General features: G+C 41.3%; 2 protein-coding genes across 4 annotated transcripts in view; one reads left to right on the top strand and one right to left on the bottom strand.

Annotated features, from left to right (window-relative positions):
• The window catches only part of ttr (transthyretin (prealbumin, amyloidosis type I)), an 81,802-nt gene extending 61,293 nt beyond the window's left edge, over window positions 1-20,509 (top strand). For both annotated transcript variants that reach the window (XR_009445792.1, XM_048529159.1), the window contains one exon: window positions 20,337-20,509. Coding sequence is in view for 1 of the 2 variants with exons in the window: in XM_048529159.1 (XP_048385116.1) it covers window positions 20,337-20,351 (15 nt within the window). In the remaining variant the exon portion in view is untranslated. The remainder of the gene's footprint in view (window positions 1-20,336) is intronic.
• b4galt6 (UDP-Gal:betaGlcNAc beta 1,4- galactosyltransferase, polypeptide 6) overlaps window positions 1-20,978 on the bottom strand; it is a 61,750-nt gene extending 40,772 nt beyond the window's left edge. For both annotated transcript variants that reach the window (XM_048529154.2, XM_048529155.2), the window contains exon 1: window positions 20,328-20,978. In XM_048529154.2, coding sequence (XP_048385111.1) covers window positions 20,328-20,436 — 109 coding nt within the window. In that variant the 5' untranslated portion in view covers window positions 20,437-20,978. The remainder of the gene's footprint in view (window positions 1-20,327) is intronic.
• Window positions 20,979-23,272: the final 2,294 nt, after the last annotated feature.

Genomic DNA, 23,272 nt, shown 5'->3' with positions numbered 1-23,272 from the left:
GCATCTCAGGAGCACAAAAGCTGACGTTTCGGGCCTAGACCCTTCATCAGAGAGGGGGATGGGGAGAGGGAACTGGAATAAATAGGGAGAGAGGGGGAGGCGGACCGAAGATGGAGAGTAAAGAAGATAGGTGGAGAGAGTGTAGGTGGGGAGGTAGGGAGGGGATAGGTCAGTCCAGGGAAGACGGACAGGTCAAGGGAAATCTCCCCTTCCCCTACTGCATCCCTAAACCAGCCCAGTTCGTCCCCTCCCCCCACTGCACCACACAACCAGCCCAGCTCTTCCCCCCGACCCACTGCATACCAAAACCAGTCCAACCTGTCTCTGCCTCCCTAACCGGTTCTTCCTCTCACCCATCCCTTCCTCCCACCCCAAGCCGCACCCCCAGCTACCTACTAACCTCATCCCACCTCCTTGACCTGTCCGTCTTCCCTGGACTGACCTATCCCCTCCCTACCTCCCCACCTACACTCTCTCCACCTATCTTCTTTACTCTCCATCTTCGGTCCGCCTCCCCCTCTCTCCCTATTTATTCCAGTTCCCTCTCCCCATCCCCCTCTCTGATGAAGGGTCTAGGCCCGAAACGTCAGCTTTTGTGCTCCTGAGATGCTGCTTGGCCTGCTGTGTTCATCCAGCCTCACATTTTATTATCTTGGAATTCTCCAGCATCTGCAGTTCCCATTATCTCTGCTTCTACATCCTGGTTTCCTGAACTAAAGTCATCCCTCTCTATGGTGTTCATACAATCTTTAATTAACAGAGCCACTGCTCCATTTTTTCCTAGCTTTCTGGTCTTTCTAAGTGTATATTCCCTTCAATATTCAAGTTCCAATCAGGGTCAACCTGTAGCCATGGGATCATATTAATTGATACAGATGTGTACTACTAGCTTATCTATTTTGTTTCCAATGCTATATGAATTCAAATACTGTGCCTTAAGTTTGGCCCATTTATGACTTTTGCAATTTTTAAATTTAAGGAATCTGTGGTGTAATGGCAAATGGCTAATAAACGCAAAGACCCAGGCTAAAGTTTCCAGAACATAGGTTAAAATCCTACTACAGGATAATGCTTAATAAAATCAGTAATTGAAACAAAGGTTTGCTAATGGTAACTGCATGAACTATCAAAGTCATTACTTTGGGGGAAGCAATGGCCAAGTGGTATTGTCGATACATGACTAAACCAGGGACCCAGGTAATGTTTGTTTTTGAATCGCGCCATGGAAGATTTTGGAATTTGAATTCAATAAAAACATGGAATTAATCCAAAGATTAATCATGGACGACTATTGAAGAGTTCATCAATTTTCAAGAAAAATCCATCCGGTTCGCTAGCATCCTACAGGGGATGAAACTGCTAACCTTACCTGGTCTAGCCTACATACCCCTCCATACCGGCAATCTGGTTGGCTCTCAAACATCTTCTGGTCGATAAGGAATGGACAATAAATACTAGCCTAGCCAGCAACACTCAGCATTCCCACGAACAAATAACAATAATCTCTAGCTGTATCTGTTGATTCGCTTCTAGGTTTGCATTCCTGGTTCCTTCTTATCATTTTCTGATTATCATTTCACACATTAATTCCTTCCTCTGTCGTATCTCCCCACTTATGATTCACGACAATTCCCCAAATTTAGGCCCTAGCCCAATTGTTTAGTTAAAAAACTTATTCTACTTCACTAGTTATGCAGTTCAAACGAATACTAGTTGCAGGTGCAGATCGTCCCACCTGTGCAGATCCCACTTTCCTCAGTACTGAAGCCAGTGCCCCACAAACTGAAAGCACTTCTCCCACACCAGTCTTTCAGTCACACATTCATCTCTCTAACCTTATCTACCCTATGCCAATTTGCATGTGACTCAGGTAACACCCAGAAATTTTTATCCTTAAGGTTTTACTTCTTAATTTCGAAAAATTGTACTCTATCTAGTATCTGATTTTCAGCTCTATAGAAATGACATAGGAAAGCCAGATGATCATATCCAGTCATGGGCTTAATGTTAACACATTAGAAAGTTACATAATTAATTAGTTAAAAGGGCATCATCCATAAATTTCTACTGCCATCAAAAGCATTGGATGTGCGTTTTGTTTAAGGTTTGGTTCAGTGATGATGATGTTAAATCTTATTCTAATTTTGTATTAACAAAGCAATTTGTAATCTGAATGTGTCCAGCAAGCTCAGTTTACAGATAGAACAAACCTTACCATACACCCTCATCCTGAGCACACATTTATACATTAATTACCCTTAAATGAATTCTGTCATAAGTTGATAGTTGGCAATCCCTAAAACTCTTATTTTGTAGACTCAGATGGAAAGCATTAGACATTATTGTGGTAACCTGCCCTCGAGCAAATCAATATTTGAATATAGACTTGATAAAGTCTTTTTCAGTTTCTTACCACTGTTCTTAAAGGCTTTAATTCCCACAGAAATATGGATGCTCAAGTGCTGCCTTTTAAGCCAAGTTAGATACTTTTTTGCTGGGTTTAAAATGCTAGTCTGCAGGTTATTTTGCCAGGACGATATCCTCCCAACCCACTCTGCAACCCCATTATCAAAAATCAATCTCTGAACTAGCCACATGGCCTAAGTTCACACATAGTGGTCATACAAAATAGCTCATTAAGGGGCAAGTTATACTTCACTCATTTATGTCAACTATTAGGTGCTAATCTCCTTTCTCAATTTAACATAGAAATCAGCAAGTGAAAAGAAAAAAGCTGCACGAAGATTTCTATGCTAATATAAGTAAAGGAAAAAATAAATTCCCACAGGATATGTTACATTGCAACAACGTGCCTCCTAATGGTGAAACTGACAGATCTGATACATTGAATGTGACCTAGAAACATAATTAGTTTAGGTCAGCAAGCACAAATAGTTTAGTGATCATCAGTGCCAATCTCAACAGTGTGATAACAAATTCTTCTATCTTTCTAGGTTCTGTGGACCATTTTCTCTCAGTTCCTCTGGTCCGCAACAAAATCAGACATGGTTAACTATTAGGATTGTACCATTATTAAAATAGACATATGTCTTCTCTGCTCCTACTTCCCATGGTTTACAAATTGTGCATTGGATCAAAAGTTGAGTGTGTGGTTAACTATAAGAGGATTTTACGTTCACAGAAATTACAATGTTTTCTAAGTTGGCAAGCTAAATTAGTTAAGCGGCTAAAAAGACTACATTTTATAAATAGGCATATTCAATACAAAATTGAAGGCTTAAATACCTAATCTACAGAAATCACTGTATAGACCACACTTGGGGATAAAAGCACTTCTAGTTTCAGATTCATTCAGATTAAAGCAGAGATGAGAAGCTTTAGTTATTTGGAGAGAAGAGAGATAGAAGAACTCTTTTCATTACAGGAGTAAAGGTTGGGAGAGATCGTTTAGACCTTATTCAAAAATGATGAAAAGTTCAAGATTAGTAATGAGGCATCATAATTTATAACCCAAGAAGGGTGAAGCCAGAATTGTTTTTGAGGGTTTTTGGGAGATGGAATCTCCTACCCAAAACAACAATAAACAAAGAACTATGTCAGCTTTTAAAGGAAAATAGAACATAGAAAATTATTTTTAAAAAACTTAAAATGGAAGGAATTGGAGCCACAGACAATGGCAATATTAACCCTTTCCATGTGGTATGATTGCAAAGCAAACAAATTTGTTAAAATCCGAAATGTAATTCATAAAAATTCAAAGTATGAGTACTGTTATTCAAATAAAAGTTAATCATATTTTTAATCTTCAAACAAAAGCCGTGAAGATAAGCCCAATGATACCCTATAAAACTTCAAAAATTAACATTTGAAAAGAATCTCCAAATGTGTGTTATCCCTCGTCACTTCCACAACATTCAAAGCAGATTGGAGTGGGCGGCCAACTCCAATGCCTCTCCTTAACAATGGGACTACTTTACATGTTCCCATTTTAGCTGAATAAAGCCAACATATTTCCAATAATGCTTTCCCTTTCATTGTCTATACATTTGCTTCTAGGGTCCCTAAAGGATCTAAAGTTGACTCCTAATGCTTACCTAACTGCCATCCATTGGCAATAATCTCAGCAAGAGCTTTCAGATATATGATGAAATAGTACAATATCTCCTACCAATTGTTCCAATTTTTCCACTGCTCGTGCTGTCAAAAATACTAATTTGACACCGTGTCATGGATGAGTCACATCTTCGTCCAACTCAATGCAGCAAAACTTATGCTGTCAGCCTAGACTGCTGGGACAGAAATTTGGCCCTTGCTATTGGCTGCAGACCGATGTCTGATTAAAGTAAACAGAAATAATTCGTAATCTTAACTTCTCAAATAATATCTCCAAAGATCACATTCTTCCACCTCCAAAATAATTCAGCTCTCAACTCTGAATTTCATGTATAGAAAATTTCAAATTGCAACTCTGGTCAGCGTTACACTCCCTATGCTCTGCAAACTTCAGTTTATCTGAGACTAGTACTAAGTCTTGCTCTTACAGCATTCCTACATAAACACCCCATTCTGCAAAAATGCCCAAGACCTTGTTGAAATTCTGTCACTGCCTAGCACCTTTCTTGCCTCTTCCTTCACCTCCAGCACCACAGATACCAAACCCCACATCTCCCTAAAATAATTTTTTTAAAAAGTCCTTCCAAATTCCCACCTACCCAGCAGGAGCTCTTCACTTCTGACAGTGGCTTCTTATGTATAAGCCTCCCTTCATCATCGGTGACTGCACTTTCTGCCACCAGCATTCTGACCTTCTATTCCTCTTAAAACCAATTTTAAAACCACAACTTCTTTAAACTATGGACACCTAGCATCTGTTCATTTGACTCTGTGGCCTTTCTTATCTAATTATTTCTCTGTTAAACACTGTGGGGAGCTTTCAGACTACAAGTGAAATAGTATTTATATAAAATGCAAGATGCCGAGTCTGCTGTGTTACTTTCCACCTCAGCTAATCCACCATTCACTTCACTGCTCTTCACTCTGTTTAAACTACAAATAGTCTGAAAACCTGCTGTTGATCCTTTCTTGCACCTAGTCCTACACACATATCACCCTTTCATCAGGTGACCTACACTGGCTCCCTGTTCTTTAATACATTGATCTTGGTCTGAAAATTCTTCAATATTCTTGCTGCATCCAATCAGTAGAATTTGCTTCAGCCTTATTTTCTATCCATTAAAATCCACTTTTCAGTCTCTTAACTACTCTGCCTCAATCTCTTCTTTAGCTAACCACTGATCACAAAATATAACTGCAGTTTAAAATTAGAAACCCTACACAACTGCTTGCTGCTTTCATTAAATCATTTTTGAATTCTTGCTTTTTCTACAGAAATGTGGCATTTTTCTTTAAAAAAAGTATTTGGTCAGCTTTGGCTCATTTTCTAGGTTAACAAATGTACTTACACATATAATTATGTGCACAAACTCAACAATTTGTAGCCAGGATCTTCTGAACTCCCGTGACTATACGCCAAATCTGCTCAACATTTCATAGGGCAACGCAGAATATAAGGCTACATTAGGAAATTGTGACCGTGGCAACTGCCATTGACCATCATGAAACCCACCTTGATTCAAGAACATCCTTTAGGGAGGAAGTCTGCTATCCCCCACCTAGTTTTGCCAACATTTCACTCCAGACACACAATGTGGTTGCTTCTTAACTGCGCTCTGAAACAGCCTAGCAAGATACTCAGTTCAAGGTATCAGTACCAAATGTTGGCCTGGCCAACGATGTCCACATCCTGTGAAAAACAAAAAAAATCAAAACCCTCATCCCAGGAATCAGCCCAGCAAATGTTGTTTGAATTGTCTTCAATGCAGTTATATCCCTCTCTAAGTGGGGAAAGCAAAATAGTTTACAGTACTCTAGGTGTGGTTTCACCAATGTCCTTTACATTTCTAACAAGAGCACACTGCAGATTCTGGAAATTCAAAATCAAAACAGGAAGTGCTCTAGAAACTCAGCAGGTCTGGCAGCACTTGCAAAGACAGACAGAAACAGAGTTAATGTTTCAAGTTCAGTATAACTCCAAAAGAGTTATAGTGCACTCAGACTAACTGCTTCTCTTTCCACAGATGCTGTCAGATGTGCTGAGTCTTTTCAAGTACTTTGTTTCAATTTCCTTTCTTTATATTTAATCTCCTTTTCAGTAAAAGTGAACATTTCATTTGCCTTCCTAACTACGTACTGTACCAGCATGCCAACTCTCTGTGGTTCATGTAAAAGGACTTCCATATTCCTCTGTACCAAAGTATTTTGCAGTCTTCCATCACTTAGGTTTTTCTATTTCTCTTACCAAAATGGATAACACCACACTACAATCCATCTAATGAACTTTTGACCAGTCACTCAGCTTACATCCTTCTCGGCATGCTTTCCTATCTTTTTACTGTAGCCAAATATGATATAGTCTTCTTTCAGCTGTCATTAATAACTGATTGAAAATAGTCATGGTGTCAGTAATCCATGTGCCTCAACCAGATACAGTTTATCAACTTGAAAATGAACTGCTTATCCCAAACTCCATTTCTAGGTAGTCTTCCATTCATGTAGACATATTATTCCCAACCTAAACTCTTGCCTTGTCTTTTAACCTCCAACATGAGACCTTTTGAAAACATAAATAAAACAGAGTGGTGTCCCTTCCTTCATTCACTTTTACTTATTACATCATAATACATTTGTCAAACACATTTTTCCTTCCATAAAACTATGTTTATTCTGCATGACTGTTTTTGATTTGCTGAATGTCTTGCACGCATGATGAATAAATTCTACTAATTTCTCAAGATTCGGTGTTTGGCTAAATGACCTATAGCTTTCTGCTCTGTTTCTCTCCATTCCCGATGCATAGAAGCAATACATTTCTAATTTTTTTAATGCAGTGAATATTTCCAGAATCTGGGGAACTTTAGAAATGACAACAAATGCATTTAATGCAGGCACTTTTTTAAATCCCTACAATACAGTCCATCAGATCCAGGTGACTTATCAGTCTTCAGTCCCAGTAGCTTTCTCCAGTGCTTATGATTGTTTTATGTTCCTCCTTCTCTTACCTATTATTGGGATGCTACTAGTACCTTCTACAAAGAAAGTAAAAGTAGAATACTTGTTCAAAGTCTCTGCCATTTCCTGTTCCCCAATATTAAATTATCAGTCTCAACCTTTCAAAAACGGCTGACTTTTGCTATAGCTACTTTATTTCATATAAACTCATAGAAGCTCTTACTGCCTGTTTCTTCCTCTATTATTAAAATCATCTGTTGCCTGTTTCTGTAATGTTCCCAATTTTCTGGACTACTAACTTCATAAGTATTGTACAAAATGTCTTTCGCTTTCTTACGAAGTTCCTTTGTTAACTACACAAGTTCATCCTGCCTAATAGAGGCTTTGTTTCTCTATATATTTTGTTGAGAGTTATGAAATATCCCCTTAAATGCCTGATATGGCTTTGCTACCATCTTACCTCTCAACATATTTTCCGAGACCAAATTAACCAACTTTTGTTTTCATTGCTTTGTGATGACCTATATTTAAGACATGATTGGCATTCCCACATTTCTCAGTTTCAAACAAAGTGAAATTTGGTAATGTTATGATCACCAGAAGATCCTTTACTAAGGCATGGTTAGTACTTGCATGTTACATCCAAAATAGCCAGTTCCCTCATTGGTCTGACATCATATAGTTAAGAAATTATGCCAAGTACACAACAATCAAGACTAGCTCATCTACAATCAAATTCAAGTTGAAAATTATCCATAATTATTGCAATGTTTTTCTTGCTAGTCCCCATTATTTTCTGATTTATAATTTGCCTTGCAGTGTAGCTATTTTTAGGGTGCCTACAAACTTGTACTCAACTTCAAGACAGCAGTGAATGTATTTTTGGATAGTAATGACTCCAGGCAGAGATCAGCACTAATTAATGGAGCCACAATAGATAATTTATCTATACTGTACTGTCCTCATCCAGACCTACACTGCTTCCCTCTTTCTTGTCCTTTTAAAGAATCGAATTCCTTTGAAGTTCCAGCTAATAGCCATGATCACCATGAAACCGTGTCTCTCCAACAGCGACCACATCATTCCAAATTACAACTATTTGTGCTACAAAACAACTTGTTCCAAACACTGCACATGTTCAACAGAAAATGCCTTCAAATATGCATTTCTTTCATATTCCCTTATTCTGCCCTCATTTCCTGATGTAGTCTTCTGTTTACATACTCTGTCACTTCTGGATGTATCCTTGTTATCATTACCCAGATTGCTACTTCAATAGCAGAACATGTGAAGGAAAACTATGCAGCTTGCTGGCTGCAAAGGCAGAAGTTGGCTGTAGCATTAAGGGCACCTCAGCCACGGTGGTTTGACAGATCACTGAAATCTGACCATCAGCTTATCATGATTGGTGTACTGTCAGTCATCATTCAATATGGGGACCTTGTGTGGGCAAAGTGCAATGCAGGTTTTCATGCAATAGTAATCACCTATCCATCAGCTGCATCAGGTTTTGAATTAATGATGAGGCAAAGATGAAAGAAATGTCGAAAAACAGTGGATACTGCAAAGGCCATGTGCCCTCACAACATTCTAGTTATAGTTCTACAAACTCACACTCGAGAACTAGCCTCTAGCCAGGCTGTACCAATACAACTGCAACATTGGCATCTATCCAAAAACATGGAAAGTTGCTCAGCTAAGTCCTGCCCATGAAAAGCAGGGTAAATTCAACCCAATTTTGCTGTACCATTATTCTACTCTTAATAAGCAAAGTGATGGAAGATGTTGTTGACAGCATTAACAGGAGGCATTAGCTCAGCTATAATCTGCTCACTGATGCTAAGTTTGGGTTTCACCAAGGCCATTCAGGTCCTGACATCATGACAATCATTGTCCAAACGTGAACAAAACAGCTAGATGCCAAGGTGACAGGGGAGCAACGGCCAGTGACATCAAGCCTGCATTTGATAGAACATGGCTTCAAGGAGCCCGAACAATGGGGATTGGGAGAAAGCTCTCAACTGGTTACAGTCATACCTATTACAAAAGGAAGGTTGTGGTTGTTGGAGGTCAACTGTTTCAGTCCCATGATAACGCGCAGCCTCACTAAAGAAGCTTGACACCACAAGGTTACCTATTTTGTTGGTGCCATTGGAAAGGAAAAAGATAGACAGCTTAAGACAACAATCACTTCCTCAATGTCAGCAAACTGAAGGAGCTGGTCATTGACTTCAGGAAGCAAAGTGAGGACTTGCCCCTGTCTGTATCAATGGTGCTGACATGGAGATGGTCAAGTTCCTTGGAGTAAATATCACTGATCCTGTCTTGGTCCATCCATGTCACGCTACAGTCAAGAATGCACCCCAACACGTCTACTTACTCATAAGGCCCAGGAAATTCAGCATGTCCACAATGACCCTTTACTAATTTCTATAGCTGTACCATAGAAAGTATCCTATCCATATGCACCAGAGTTTGGCATGGTAACTGCTCTGCTCAAGACCATAAGAAATTACAGGGTTGAGTGCAGCCTAGACCAAGGCAAAAAACAGCCTTCCTTCCACTGAATCATTCTATACTTCTCAGTGCCTTGGGAAAGTAGCCAACATAATCAAAGACTGCTCCCACCCTGGTGACACACTTATTTCATATTCCATTCTTTAATCTGATGTGCTTACCTAAGGTATGATTTGTCTGGATGGCACACAAAACAATACAGTGGATTCTCCTATAGTGTATGTTTTGGCAACTCTAATCAGCTGTAACATGAAAGATGGGTAGGGGAACAGTATTGTAAAACTCAAACTTGAATTGGCTATAACATGACTCCATCAAGTATGGATTGCTCTTTTCCAGTACTATTCTGAATACAATGTTACCCCAGTTTAAAACATATTTTAATCCTACAATTAACTTCATCGCCAATGGGCTACATAGTAAAGTAAGGTCAGATTCCTTCACTTCACTTACCTTAAAACCTATCCAGAAGTCTGGAATATCAAGTCAGATCAGCATTTAAATGGAGGAGGGAATGTTACTAACAATTGTGGACATCAATTTCAGGGGAGTTTTGTGGATGGTTGCTGGCTGTGAGCTCTATCTCAGACAATTTTACACTGCTCACCTATTTTGGATCATGCTCGTACTATCATGCAGTACTGACCATTGTTGGGATTTCCAGTGGCAGAACTCTACTTAAAGCCCAGCTGCTACTTCATTGCAAATACAAGGCCAGATCTGTAAATATATTACGTCTTAGCAGTATCACCATCACCAGTCTGATAATTTATTGTAACTGCGGCTATAAGATTAAGCTACACAGGTAAGGAAGAATTTTGGAAAATATAATTTGTGCCATTTGTGCCCCTAACCCCGCTTTTCATGTGGGCCCTATTATTTATATAGCATGTTGCTGCACTGGAACGCAATTAGCAAATTATAGCAGAATCCCCTGTATTTTTCACTGTATCTTGGTACATACAACAATAATAGATTAGATTCCCTACAGTTTGGCCCAACAAGTCCACACCGTCCCATGGAGCATGCCACCCAGACCCAACCCCATCCTCATTTAACCCACACACCCCTGAACACTACGAGCAATTTAGCATGGCCAACCCACCTAGCCTGCACATCTTTGGACTGTGGGAGGAAACCGGAGCACCTGGAGGAAACCCACACAAACACGGGCAGAATGTGCAAACTCCATACAGACAGTTACCAGAGGCTGGAATTGAACCCGGGTCCCTGGCGCTGTGAGACTGCAGTTGTACCCTCTAGAGGCATGGCAGCAACTCACCAAAGCTCTTTCAACATCACAATGTATAGCTATCATGACAGGCTTCTGAAACTCACACCTCTAAAAGATGTAAGAATAGTTGAGTACCAACAACATACTTTAGAAACTTGAAAGAGGAACCAAAAGTTGGAATGAAATGGGAGTAAAAAGCTGAAGACGTAAAGGATGAACTCATAAAAAGCAACAGTTGATGAATACTGGGCCAAACATTGGTGGTTGAGTCACTGACAATGGAATAGAAATTAGGTATCCTGGAGGTGGCCAAGGCATGGATCAACACAAACTTCGGTGAGGACCCATATACAGGATTGGTCAGGCAGCCTAAAATAGAGGGGAATTTGAAACTGCAAAGAGCAAAACAAGTGAAAAGTGTGGCTTTGTTTTTTAAGAAATCTATTTGTGGGGTGTGCGCAGCACTGGATAGGTCAGCGTTTAGTGTCTATCCCTAATGATGATGCAGTGACTCATTCCCTTCAACTGCTGCAGTTCTTGTGGTGTGAGGATACTATCACTGGTGCTGTCAGCAAGAGAATTTTGGGATTTTGACCCAATTACAGTGAAGGAATATATGTAGTTCCAAGTCAGGATGGAGGAAGATTTGGAAGAGAACTTGCAGGTGGAATGCATCCAGGAATCTCTACTATCTTGAAAAGTAAAGGCAAGAGGTCATAGGCTTGAAGTTACTGTCAAAGAAACCTCACTAAGTCATTTCAATGCATTTTGTGAGTGGCCACTCTGTATGGCTGCTTAAGAGAGTGAATGTTGAAGGTGGCGTATGTGGTGCTCTTCAAATAATCTGTTTTGTCCTGGATGGAGTAAGCTTCTTGAGTTTTGCTGGAGCTGCACTCATCTGGATGAGTAGGGAGCATTCCATTACACTCCTAATTTGTGTCTTGCAGATAGTGGACAGGCTTTGTGAAGTCAGGAGGGCAAATTTCATGCCACTTAAGTCCTAGCCTGTGACCTATGCTTGTATCTACAGCATTTAGATGGCTGTCCAAATCAGTTTCTGTTCAATGATGGCCCAGGGTGTTAATAGTAGGATATTCAGCGACAATGCCAATGAATGTTGAGAGGTGATGGTTTTCTCCTATTATTGGAAATGGTCATTGGCTACCTATTTATTGAGTGTGAAGTGTCAAAAATGGTGTTGAACATTGTGCAATTATCAGTGAACATCCTAGTTCTCACTTCATGATGGAGGAATGCTCATTGATGAAGCAAATGAAGATGGTCTGATTAGGACACTACCATCAGGAACTCCTGCAATCACTTCCATGAGATGACTGACCTCCAATAATCACAACCATCTTCCTTTGTGCTTGGAATGACTCCAATCAGCAGAGTTCAATACTCAGAACAATTCCAACCAGCAATTCCCATTGACTCCAGTTTTGCTAGGACTCTTTGATACCACACTGTCAGGGTAATCACACTTCCTTCACTTCTGGAGTTCACTCATTAGTCCATGTTTAAACAAAATGTTGTATTGAGGTCAATGAGTTGAATGATCATGGTGAATCACAAACTGAGCATCAATGGGTAGGTTATTCTTTTGCAAGTCCTGCTTGATAGCAATGTAAATGATCCATTTCATCACTTTACTGACAACAGAATAGACCAACACGTTGGTGATCAATCAAATCAGCCTGGACAGCCTTTTGGGAATAGTACATTCCTGGGCAAATCTGCACATCATTAGATAAATGTCTGTGATGTAACTGCTTTGGAACAGTTTGGCTAAGAGCACAGCCAGTTATGGAGTACAAGTCTTAGGTAACAATGCTGGAATGTTGTCAAGAATGTTTGCAGTATCTGGCGATTTCAGCTGTTTTTTCTGATCACGTGGAGGAAACCACACTCATTGAAAGTTGGCAACTGCGATGTTGGGGATCACAGGAGGAGGGCGAAATGCATCATCCAATCAACATGTCTGGCCGAAAAGGGATGCAATTACCTCAGCATTTTCTTCTGTACTGATATATTCTACTCCCTCATCACAGAAAATTAGGATACTTGTGGAGCAGCCAGCTTAATAAGTTGGTTAACTGTCCATCATCAATCACAATTGGATGCATCAGGACTGCAGAGCTGAGATTTGATCCATTGGTTGTGAGATCGCTTAGCCCTGTCTATTGCATGCCGCTTTTGTTCTTCAAGTTTATTTTAAAAAGGTGGTCACTAACACCGGAGGAAGACTGTGGCTCCAAAAGATTGTGTTTTCAAATAAACCTGTTGGACTGGAACCTGGTGTCATAGGATTTCTGATTTTGTCCACCCCAGTCCAACACTAGCACCTCCACATCATGGCTTTTGTTTTCGTATAGAATCCCTACAGTGCGGAAACAGGCCCTTCAGCCTAGCAAGTCCACACCAACACTCAGAACCCCACCCAGACCCATTCCCCTAATCTACAGATCCCTGAACACTACGGACAATTTAGCCTAGCCAATCCACCTAGCCTGCACATCTTTGGACTGTGGGAAGAGACTGGTGCACCCAGACAAAACCCACACAGACACAGGGAGCATGTGTAAACTCCGCACAGCCACCCAAGGTAGAATCAAACACAGGTCCCTGATGTTGTGAAGCAGCAGTGGCCCTTGGCATGCAAATGTGATTTATCTTCACTAGGTTGACATCTCATTTATCGGTATGTGTGATCTGCCCTGATCTGCACTCTTGCACTCTTCAATGAACCAGCGTTGATCACCTGGTGTTTGACATTAGAGTGAGGGAAAAGCCAGGGGCCTGCAAATTTGCAGAATGAGGTTAAATACAATTCTGCTGCTGGCTGGAGGTCCAGCTGAGTTGCTAGGTCTTTTCAAAGTCTGTCCCATTTGGCAGTGCTACACAACACTATGGAGGCTAATCTCAATGTGAAAACAGGACTTCCATTTAAATAAGGTGGTCACTCCGATTGAAACTGCTCTGGATGGATACATCTGTGACAGAGATTGGTGATCATGCAGTCAAATAGATTTTTTTGTCTCTTGATGGTTCCCTCACTACCTACTGTAACTCCAGTCTAGCAACAATGTCTTTCAGGCTTTGACGGGCTCAGTCACTAGTGGTGATACTTAGCCATTCTGGCAGATAGACTTTGAAGCCCCCAATGAGAGTATATTCTGCATCCTTGCCACCTTCAGCGGCTCAGTATTCAATGTGGGAACATACAATTCATCAGCAGAGGAACAGTAAGCAATAATCAGCAAATTTCCTTGCCCAGAACCTGATGCCATTAGACTTAGGGCAATTCTGAGGACACCCATGGCAAAATGTTTTTGGCACCTCTAGTGAGTCTGGACATTACTAGAGATGATAATGGAGGTGTCACAGTCATTCTTGTGGAATCACACAGTACAAACATTTAAGTTATTGCCCAAAATTCAGTCTATGGGACAGTTCTCCTAAATATGGCACAAGCCCTTGGGTATGGAGGACTTTGGAGGGTCTATTGTTTGCTATTGCCGTTACCAATGCCTCAGTGACACATCAGTTTCAGTGCTTCGACTCTGTACTGGTTTGATACAACTAAGTGACTTGCAGGGTCATTTCAAAGTGCAATTAAAAACTGACTACATTGTTACGGATATGAAGTCACATGCAGGGCAGACGAGGCAAGAGAGGCACTTTTCCTTCCTGGAAGGACGTTAGCGATTAGCCATTAAGCCAGCTTCTAATTCCAAGTTTTTGTTGAAATCAAATTTTCACCATCACCATGGTGGGATTTCAGTCCAGGTTCCGGTGCATCACTAGTTCACCGATATGCCACTTCCTCCCCTTAATAACTAAGTAGATTGTGAATATTTCAGAAAGGAAGAAATCTATGAGTTTATTGCATATGATGTTAAAACAGTAATATGACAATTTTGGAAGCAAGATGTGAAAGATGCTGCTTATGACAAAACAAGGGAGAAATTGGGGTTTTTATTCATGCCTTTCAAAATAATGTCAGTTCAGGAGATAGTTTTGGTAGTAATACATCAGAAGTGAAATCTCAGCTGGTTAAAATTTTACAGAACAGAAAAGAGAAAAATCATCAATTTTCCCCCAAAATTCAGAGGCAAGCTAGATTTACATGTGGGTTTGCTCATTTTAATTATTAAAATGCAGGTTTAATTCCAGACCTAACATCCCAGAACTTATATTTTCAAGATTATGCACGATATTAACAGCTCTTAGATTCCTGAAACAGTATTCTAGAAATGAATAAGCCATTCAGCAAGTTAGAATTAAGAAAATCAGCTAAAAGGTGAAAATATGTTTAAGTTATATGGGGCCACCACTGGTAAATGCAGGTGAAATAAATTTAAAATGGAGATGCTGGCAATTAAACAAAATGTATCTAGATCAAGACTTACTATCGCCAAAAGGAATCATGAAAGCAACAGGATCCACTCAGTAGTATCAAAAATAACCATGCTACTAGGCCTTGTTAAGGCAGTATATTTGAAACATTACAATCTTGGATACATTTAACTTCAGAATAACAGATATACAATGTGGCAGTTATAAGAAAATGAATATATTCAAGTTTCTGAGCTGCATTTAAAGTTAGACAACCACAGCAGAATTTAACCAAAGCATAGTCGAGGAACATAATCTAAAACAAAAATAGATAATGCTGGACCAACACAATGACTCAGGCGGTATTTGAAATAGAAGATGGGAGAACACTTCAGATGAGATCCTTTGACACATCCAAATTGTGAGTCATCCCGAAATGTTAACATTTCATAGAGGTGAACTTATTTCAACCGGATGACCAATTGGAATGGCAATGGTTTAGATGTGTAAATGCATGGATAACTATAGATAAAATATATGGATTTTCATAAGTCATTTCACTTAAGCTGTGAACAGGCAGCAACACATCCACAAAATTTAGTAGTGTCGACTGAGCTTTAAGATGTTCTGCTGCAGGAGCAGTTAACGGACTCCTTTAAAGAAAATAAATAATTGATTATTATTTCTAACAAGGCATACTCTTAGAAACTGACGATCTAGGATTTTCTTTTCATATGGTTTGTTGCAGCAGCTAAAATGAAAAGAATGAAACTGCATTTATTTCATAAGATATACTGCACAGGAACAAGCCATTCAGTCCAGCCCGCTCAGCTCCACTTAAACTGCTTCCCAATTTTTCATGTCTAAATCCATTACTGTAACCTCGTCTTCCTATCTCTTTCTCTCATGCTCATTTAGCTTGCCCTTAAATACATTTAACCATACTGCTATAGTAAGTTTCATTTCATCATTATTCTTTGCTGCAAGTTGGTCCTAAATTTCCATTGAACTTCTTGATGAATATCTCAAGTTGATATCTCTAGTTTTGGACTTACAAAAAAGTAGAAATAATCCCTGATCCACTACATCAAAAACTTCCATAATTTTAAAGACATATCTTAGTCATCCTGAACAATCCTTCTTTTCCCCTTAATATCTGAAACACTTAAATTTCCGGCAATGACCTCAAATTTCTCCATACTATTGCCGTACCTTCCTTTGATAATCTGAGGGTATCCCAAAACATTTTACAACCAATGGTTTACTTTTGAAGTGTGGTCATGTGCTAATGCAGAAAAATGATAGCTATTTTATGCACAGCAAGGTACCCCAATTTTTAGTAATGACAGTTGAAGTGTAAATCTGAACACAGGCACAGGGAAAAACAAAAATCACATACTCTTTTGAACAGCATCAAGGGATTTCCGTGTTGATCAAAGAATGTAGGCTAAGCCTCAGTAAAAAGCTCATTCACAAGCTGATTTCTCTGACAATACTGTACTCCCTCAGGATGGCACTGAATTGTCCCTCTAGTTTTAAAGCCGTAATATTCTGACTCAAAATTACGAGTATCATCACGGAGCCCCAATCAACATTTCATGAAAGCTTGTTGCATCTATATTCTTCTTTGTGCTTTGAAACTCTCAGCAAGTCTAAGTTTTAAAAACGCTTGCATACTCAAGATCCATTCTCCAGCCTACAGTCATCAGACCCGAATTGTATACAAAGCAGCCACAGATCATTTTCTTTTCTCAATAAAGGACTTTTTAAAAACAAAATTTAAAACTATTCGATAAATCACTCAAGTTACTCATGTCCACTTGGCTCTATGTCATTCATAGTAAAAAACTATATCCTTGAGTTGCCATTTATGACCATCAAGAAATGACGGCTATGATATAGACCATTTGATTCTGCAGTCGAGTTAAGTAGAGCACTGGAATAAGATATGGTGTCTGGAAAATGCCGAAGACGATGTTGACATATTCAAAAGTATTAAAATGTGCAGAAACAATTTCCTTGCAGAGACAAATTATCTTGTTATTGAAGTAAATGCCAATCCACTTTGTAAAGTAAGAACCCCAGAATCCGAATTTGCACTTTCTCCTCCACAATGTAAACTCACTACCAAAATAGTATCAGAGATAGTGGGTCTAGGCCCAAAACATCAGCCTTCGTGCTCCTCTGATGCTGCTTGGCCTGCTGTGTTCATCCAGCTCTACACCTTGTTATCTCTACCAAAATAGTACCTTGTTTCTGCCATAGCAATAAGCTGGCCATTTTTTACTCGATGATTGCCTCTACAGTACCAAAAGGTAAGGACTGAGCAGTTTACAAGTGAAAAACCAGCAGTCCATAGTCCAAGATAATGAGAGGCTGGATGAACACAGCAGGCCTTGATGAGTCCATAGTCCATATAAGTATCTATCACATAGGGAGAAGAGGGGGGGAAAAGTTTAGTGCATCCATAAATGAAACCAACTCCCAGTACCACAGGAAAGTGAGTTTAGAACAAAGAACACAGCACAGGAACAGGTCCTTCAGCCCACCAAAACTGTACCAACACAGGACACCTTTCTAAACTAAACCTTTTGCCTCCATGTGGTCTATATCCTTCTATTCTCTGCCTATTCATGTAAGTGTCAAGATGCCTCTTAAATGTTGATGTTCTAACTGCTTCTACCACCTTCTCTGGCACCGCTTTCCAGGCACTTATCACCCTCTGTGTAAAACAACTTGCCTCTCATCTCCTTTAAACTTCCCCCTTTTACTTTAAAAAAAGTATTTCCCCTCGTAACTGACATTTCTACCCGAGGGAATAAAAATTCCAAAATATCCATTATACATTGAGAGAATATCCTCTCAATTTTGGAAACCTCTATCAGGTCACTCATCAGCCTTAGACATTCAATGAAAACAAATCAAGTTTGTCCATTCTCTCCTCATACCTAATACCCTCCAAAGCAGACAACAACCTGGTAAACCTTTTCTTTTAGAGAAGTGTGATGAAGAAGTCACGCAGGAAGGAGATCTAAATCACCAACACCAAATCCGACATTACAGGACTCGGAGAAAATGAAGCGTGGTAACTGCAGAAACACTAGCCACTTTCCAAACGCATGACCACTACTATCTAGAAGGTCAAGGACAGGAGATACACCACCACTTGCAAGTTCCCTCCAAGCCACTCACTGTCCTGGCTTGGAAATATATTGCTGTTCTTTCAGTGTCAGTGGTTCAAAGTCCTGGAACTCCCCTTCTAACAGTATTCCAAAACTATATACACCAAATGGACTGCAGTGGTTCAAGAAAGGCAGTTCACCACTGCCTTCTTAAAAATAGCTAGGGATGAGCAGTACAAGTTAGCCAACCCAGCAACACACAACCCATGAATACTATTTTTAAATCTTCTAATCCTCCTTACATTCAGAGAAGTTGAAATTTGCATTTGATAAAAATATTGATTTTTATTTTAAAAAGTAGGGAATGGGATAACAATAAGCCCTGCATTTAATGGCCACCATCATTGGAAAGCTTTTGAGAAATGGTCATATGGGACTATATTAATGGACACTCGATTAAAGTGTACTAATTGAGGAAAACCAGCACAGAACTGTTAAAGGCAAATCATGTTGAAATAAATTTGCTTCAGTTTTTTTTAAAATTAACTAACAAAGTTTATGAGGGCAATCCCGTGAGTATATACACGAACTCCTAAAAGGCACTTGATACAACACCTCACAGGCTTGTTATCATGTTATTCCAGTCTTTTGGTTTGTCTCCAGCACCACTGTATTTTTTTTAGCTTTTTGTACTTATCTCTCTGCCTCATTTATTTGGATTATAGGTCAGCTCTTTGCTGGTTATTCAGCTGTTGACACTTTACTCACACCGTCTGACATTTTGATCACATGCAGAGACTTATTATTGGACAATCCACTGACTCCACTTGTATGATCTTTTGATGTCTCTGCCTATAAACTCCACTTCTCTCTCATTTCACCTGTTGAATGGGCTACACTCCAAAAGCTTGTGATTTCAAACAAACAAACCTGTTGGACTACAAGCTGGCATCACGTGATTTCTGACTTTGTCCACCACAGTCCAACATCAGCATCTCCATAACACACAGACTTATGGACAAAGGTAGACTTCATGGAATAAATGTGACAGTAAGAACACAAATACAAACTAGCTGGATGACAGGACAGGGTTGTGGCGACCATGACTGAGGAAAGGCAGATTTAACTGCGGCTTTCAAAGAGGAATTAGACAATTACAGGAATGGAAAAGAATTTCAGGGATGTGGGCAGAAAATTGTGGGTGGCTGTGAAGATGTGGTACTAACTGAGTTGGACTTGCACAGAGTTAACACAGCTACAATGGGCCAAATGGCTTCCTTCTGTGATGTAATTGTTCTATGATTCTAAATACACAAAAGGTATACATACTGCAGTATTTGAGCACAAATCAAAAGTGCCATTTTGAACTACATCTGGCGCACATGCAATGCCAACTGAATGAAGTGCTAGCCGTTGTGAAGGAGTGTTTTGGAAAATTTTAATACTCAGTGCAGCACAACACCTGCAGTGACAAGATAACGAAAGTCAGAATTTAAAATATAATAACCCACACAAAAACTGGTCATGTATAAATTCAAAATACATGCTCAGCATCTGACATCTCATCAGATACATTTATACGAGTACAAAACAAAGTAATGCAACAACTAGAGTCAAATACGGCCATGTCAGCTCGTAGGTCGGTCTGTACAGGTGAGTTCAGTCCTGGTCTTTAATTATTAAAAATCGCCACAATTTCTGCAAACAATTTCATAATATTTTACATCGTACCTGGATACAAATAAAATCGTATGTTTCCCCTGTAATGTAGTGCAACATTTAGCAACCTTCAACACCAGCCATGTACTGTACATGGTATTGCAAGCATCATGAATTGCCAAATAATAACGAAAATGGCAAGAGGACCGCAATCGAGCACGTTCAGTGAAAATGGATTCTTAGTAATTATTGTAACAAGCATGCAGCAAAATTTCCGGATTAACTTTCTCTGTCAACTGCCTTGTACGATAGAAATAACTCAATATGGATTTTTTTTAGAAACGGGGAACAAATATAATCGAAGGGGAACAGGACAGCTAACACCTGCTTCCCATTCAGCATGTAAATATTTCAACTCAATCTCTTACCTATTCCAGGTGCCACATAAATAAAGTACAGGCATGATGAAGACAGGGAGAAGAAGAAAATGAAGGCGAAGAAGGAACGGTTGGAAATCCTCAAGACTTTCTTCAACATCCTGATGACTATCTTGTTTTCAATTGGGATGCGGGGGTTAAGAATAGAGGAATAAACTTAAAAGTAAATCCTCCTTTATCCACCCTCCCTCAAAACACACAATTTTTTTTTAAAAATGGGGAAGGAGGAAGCTTCTCTTTTTTGTGAAATCCCTGTTAACATCAAAATAAATACGTGCACCGTGAAATAGAAGTGGCAGACAGGACGAATGAGGGAAAGAGTTAAAAATGCAGAAAATGTGGATGGTCTGCAAGAGGCAGCATCTTCATACTGCGTTTCCTACACTCAAAGTCAGTCAGGCAACGGAGGGGGGGGGGGGAAGGTTCACTGGAGATGTTCTCCCCCTACCCTTCCCCCCAACAAAATTCAACCCCTTTTCCAATGAACAGCCATCGAGGATTTTGTCTGAGCGGGGCTGCTTGGAAAAAAAACTTCCTGTTCCACCCTTTGCTGACGCCGATTCCTGGTTGCGGGGGCGGGTGGGGGCAGAAGAGGGAGGTTGTAAAAGGGGGGTGGATTGGTTAGATGTGCCTGTGTCTGTGTGTTCAGGGGGTGGGGGGATGGGAGGGTTGATGGAGTGGGTGGGATGGGGGAGGGGCGGTGGTGGGAAACAGAGTGAGAGACAGACAGACAGTGAGGGAGGGAGGTAGGAGTGGGTGGGTGGGGCGGAGGAAGCCGGTCGCCATGGCGACCTGATAAGCCAATGATCTCACAGAGCAATCTCGAGTCCATCCATCACCACCCCCCCCCCCCTCGACTACGGACCCTTCGGCCGTCACCCTGCACCACCCCCTCCACGCCGGGCGCGTGCTGACGTCGGAAGCCGTTGGTTTTCGGTTGGTTTTTGAATGGGGCGGCGCACGGAGACTGGCCCGCAGGATTTTGGAAGGGGGGGGGGGTGGATGGACTTGGGAAGGACGTGGTGACGTCAAAGCCGGGCGGGGTGGAGGTGGCGGAGGAAAGCGCTCGGACCAAAAGGCGCCGCAGTCTTATTAAAGGTCTTCGCCCTTCAGGCGCAGTGATGTCGTAATCTCCCCACCCATAACGTGTGTGCGACGAGGTGACGTTGAGGTGGTTCCTCTCTCACGGTATAACGTCTGACGTAAAAAGCGGAGCCTGGGCGCTTGCGCGCTTCAAGGGCGGGAGTTCAGTTCGTTGGTAGTTGGTGACAGTTGTCGTCGTTTGGGATGGGAGTACGATGTCACTGCTTCGGACTATCATGCTTGGCAAAATAAGTTTCTGGTGCAAAGTGTGGCAACGGTTCCTTGAAACCGAGGGGAAGAAGAAGTGAGACTCGTGATTTTTCTTTTGTTCCTTTTCTGCTTTTGCAGTTTTTAGTGCTATAGAGATGTTCAGCGCAGAAACTTATACTTTGGCCCAACTCGTCCATGCCGACCAGATATCCTGAGTTAATCTAGACCCATTCGCCAGCATTTGGCCCATATCCCTCTAAGTCCTTCCTTTTCCCAACCAGCTGCCTTTTAAATGTTGTAATTGTACCAGCCTGCACCACTTCCTCTGGCAGCTCATTCCATATATGCACCACCCTCTGCGTGAAAATGTTGCCCAGTTTAACTGGGACAAGGTATCCGTAGTAAGCCAAGCCAAACATAAACATTCATGGAAATTCCTAGAGGCATGGTTTTCCACCCATACTTCAATCAGCAAACGTATGTAATTGGACCCCTATATAAACCCATACAGATCAAAACCAGAAATGACAGTCCTCACCACAAAGACTGGACAGTATAAATTCCAAGTGGAGTAGAATAATGATACAATGTGAGGCTGGATGAACACAGCAGGCCAAGCAGCATCTCAGGAGCACAAAAGCTGATGTTTCGGGCCGAGACCCTTCATCAGAGAGGGGGATGGGGTGAGGGTTCTGGAATAAATAGGGAGAGAGGGGGAGGCGGACTGAAGATGGAGAGAAAAGAGGATAGGTGGGGAGGTAGGGAGGGGATAGGTCAGTCCAGGGAAGACGGACAGGTCAAGGAGGTGGGATGAGGTTAGTAGGTAGATGGGGGTGCGGCTTGGGGTGGGAGGAAGGGATGGGTGAGAGGAAGAACAGGTTAGGGAGGCAGAGACAGGTTGGACTGGTTTTGGGATGCAGTGGGTGGAGGGGAAGAGCTGGGCTGGTTGTGTGGTGCAGTGGGGGGAGGGGACGAACTTTAGGGTTTAGGGATGCGGTGGGGGAAGGGGAGATTTTGAAGCTGGTGAAGTCCACATTGATACCATTGGGCTGCAGGGTTCCCAGGTGGAATATGAGTTGCTGTTCCTGCAACCTTCGGGTGGCATCATTGTGGCACTGCAGGAGGCCCATGATGGACATGTCATCAAGAGAATGGGAGGGGGAGTGGAAATGGTTTGCGACTGGGAGGTGCAGTTGTTTGTTGCGAACTGAGCGGAGGTGTTCTACAAAGCAGTCCCCAAGCCTCCGCTTGGTTTCCCCAATGTAGAGGAAGCCACACCGGGTACTATGGATGCAGTATACCACATTGGCAGATGTGCAGGTGAACCTCTGCTTAATGTAGAATGTCATCTTGGGGCCTGGGATAGGGGTGAGGGAGGAGGTGTGGGGGCAAGTGTAGCATTTCCTGCGGTTGCAGGGGAAGGTGCCGGGTGTGGTGGGGTTGGAGGGCAGTGTGGAGCGAACAAGGGAGTCACGGAGAGAGTGGTCTCTCCGGAAAGCAGACAGGGGTGGGGATGGAAAAATGTCTTGGGTGGTGGGGTCGGATTGTAGATGGCGGAAGTGTCGGAGGATGATGCGTTGTATCCGGAGGTTGGTGGGATGGTGTGTGAGAACGAGGGGGATCCTATTGGGGCGGTTGTGGCG

Source organism: Stegostoma tigrinum, chromosome 5 (genome assembly GCF_030684315.1).
Source record: "Stegostoma tigrinum isolate sSteTig4 chromosome 5, sSteTig4.hap1, whole genome shotgun sequence".
NCBI classification, from domain to species: domain Eukaryota; kingdom Metazoa; phylum Chordata; class Chondrichthyes; order Orectolobiformes; family Stegostomatidae; genus Stegostoma; species Stegostoma tigrinum.
This window is presented reverse-complemented; position numbering and strand designations above follow the sequence as displayed.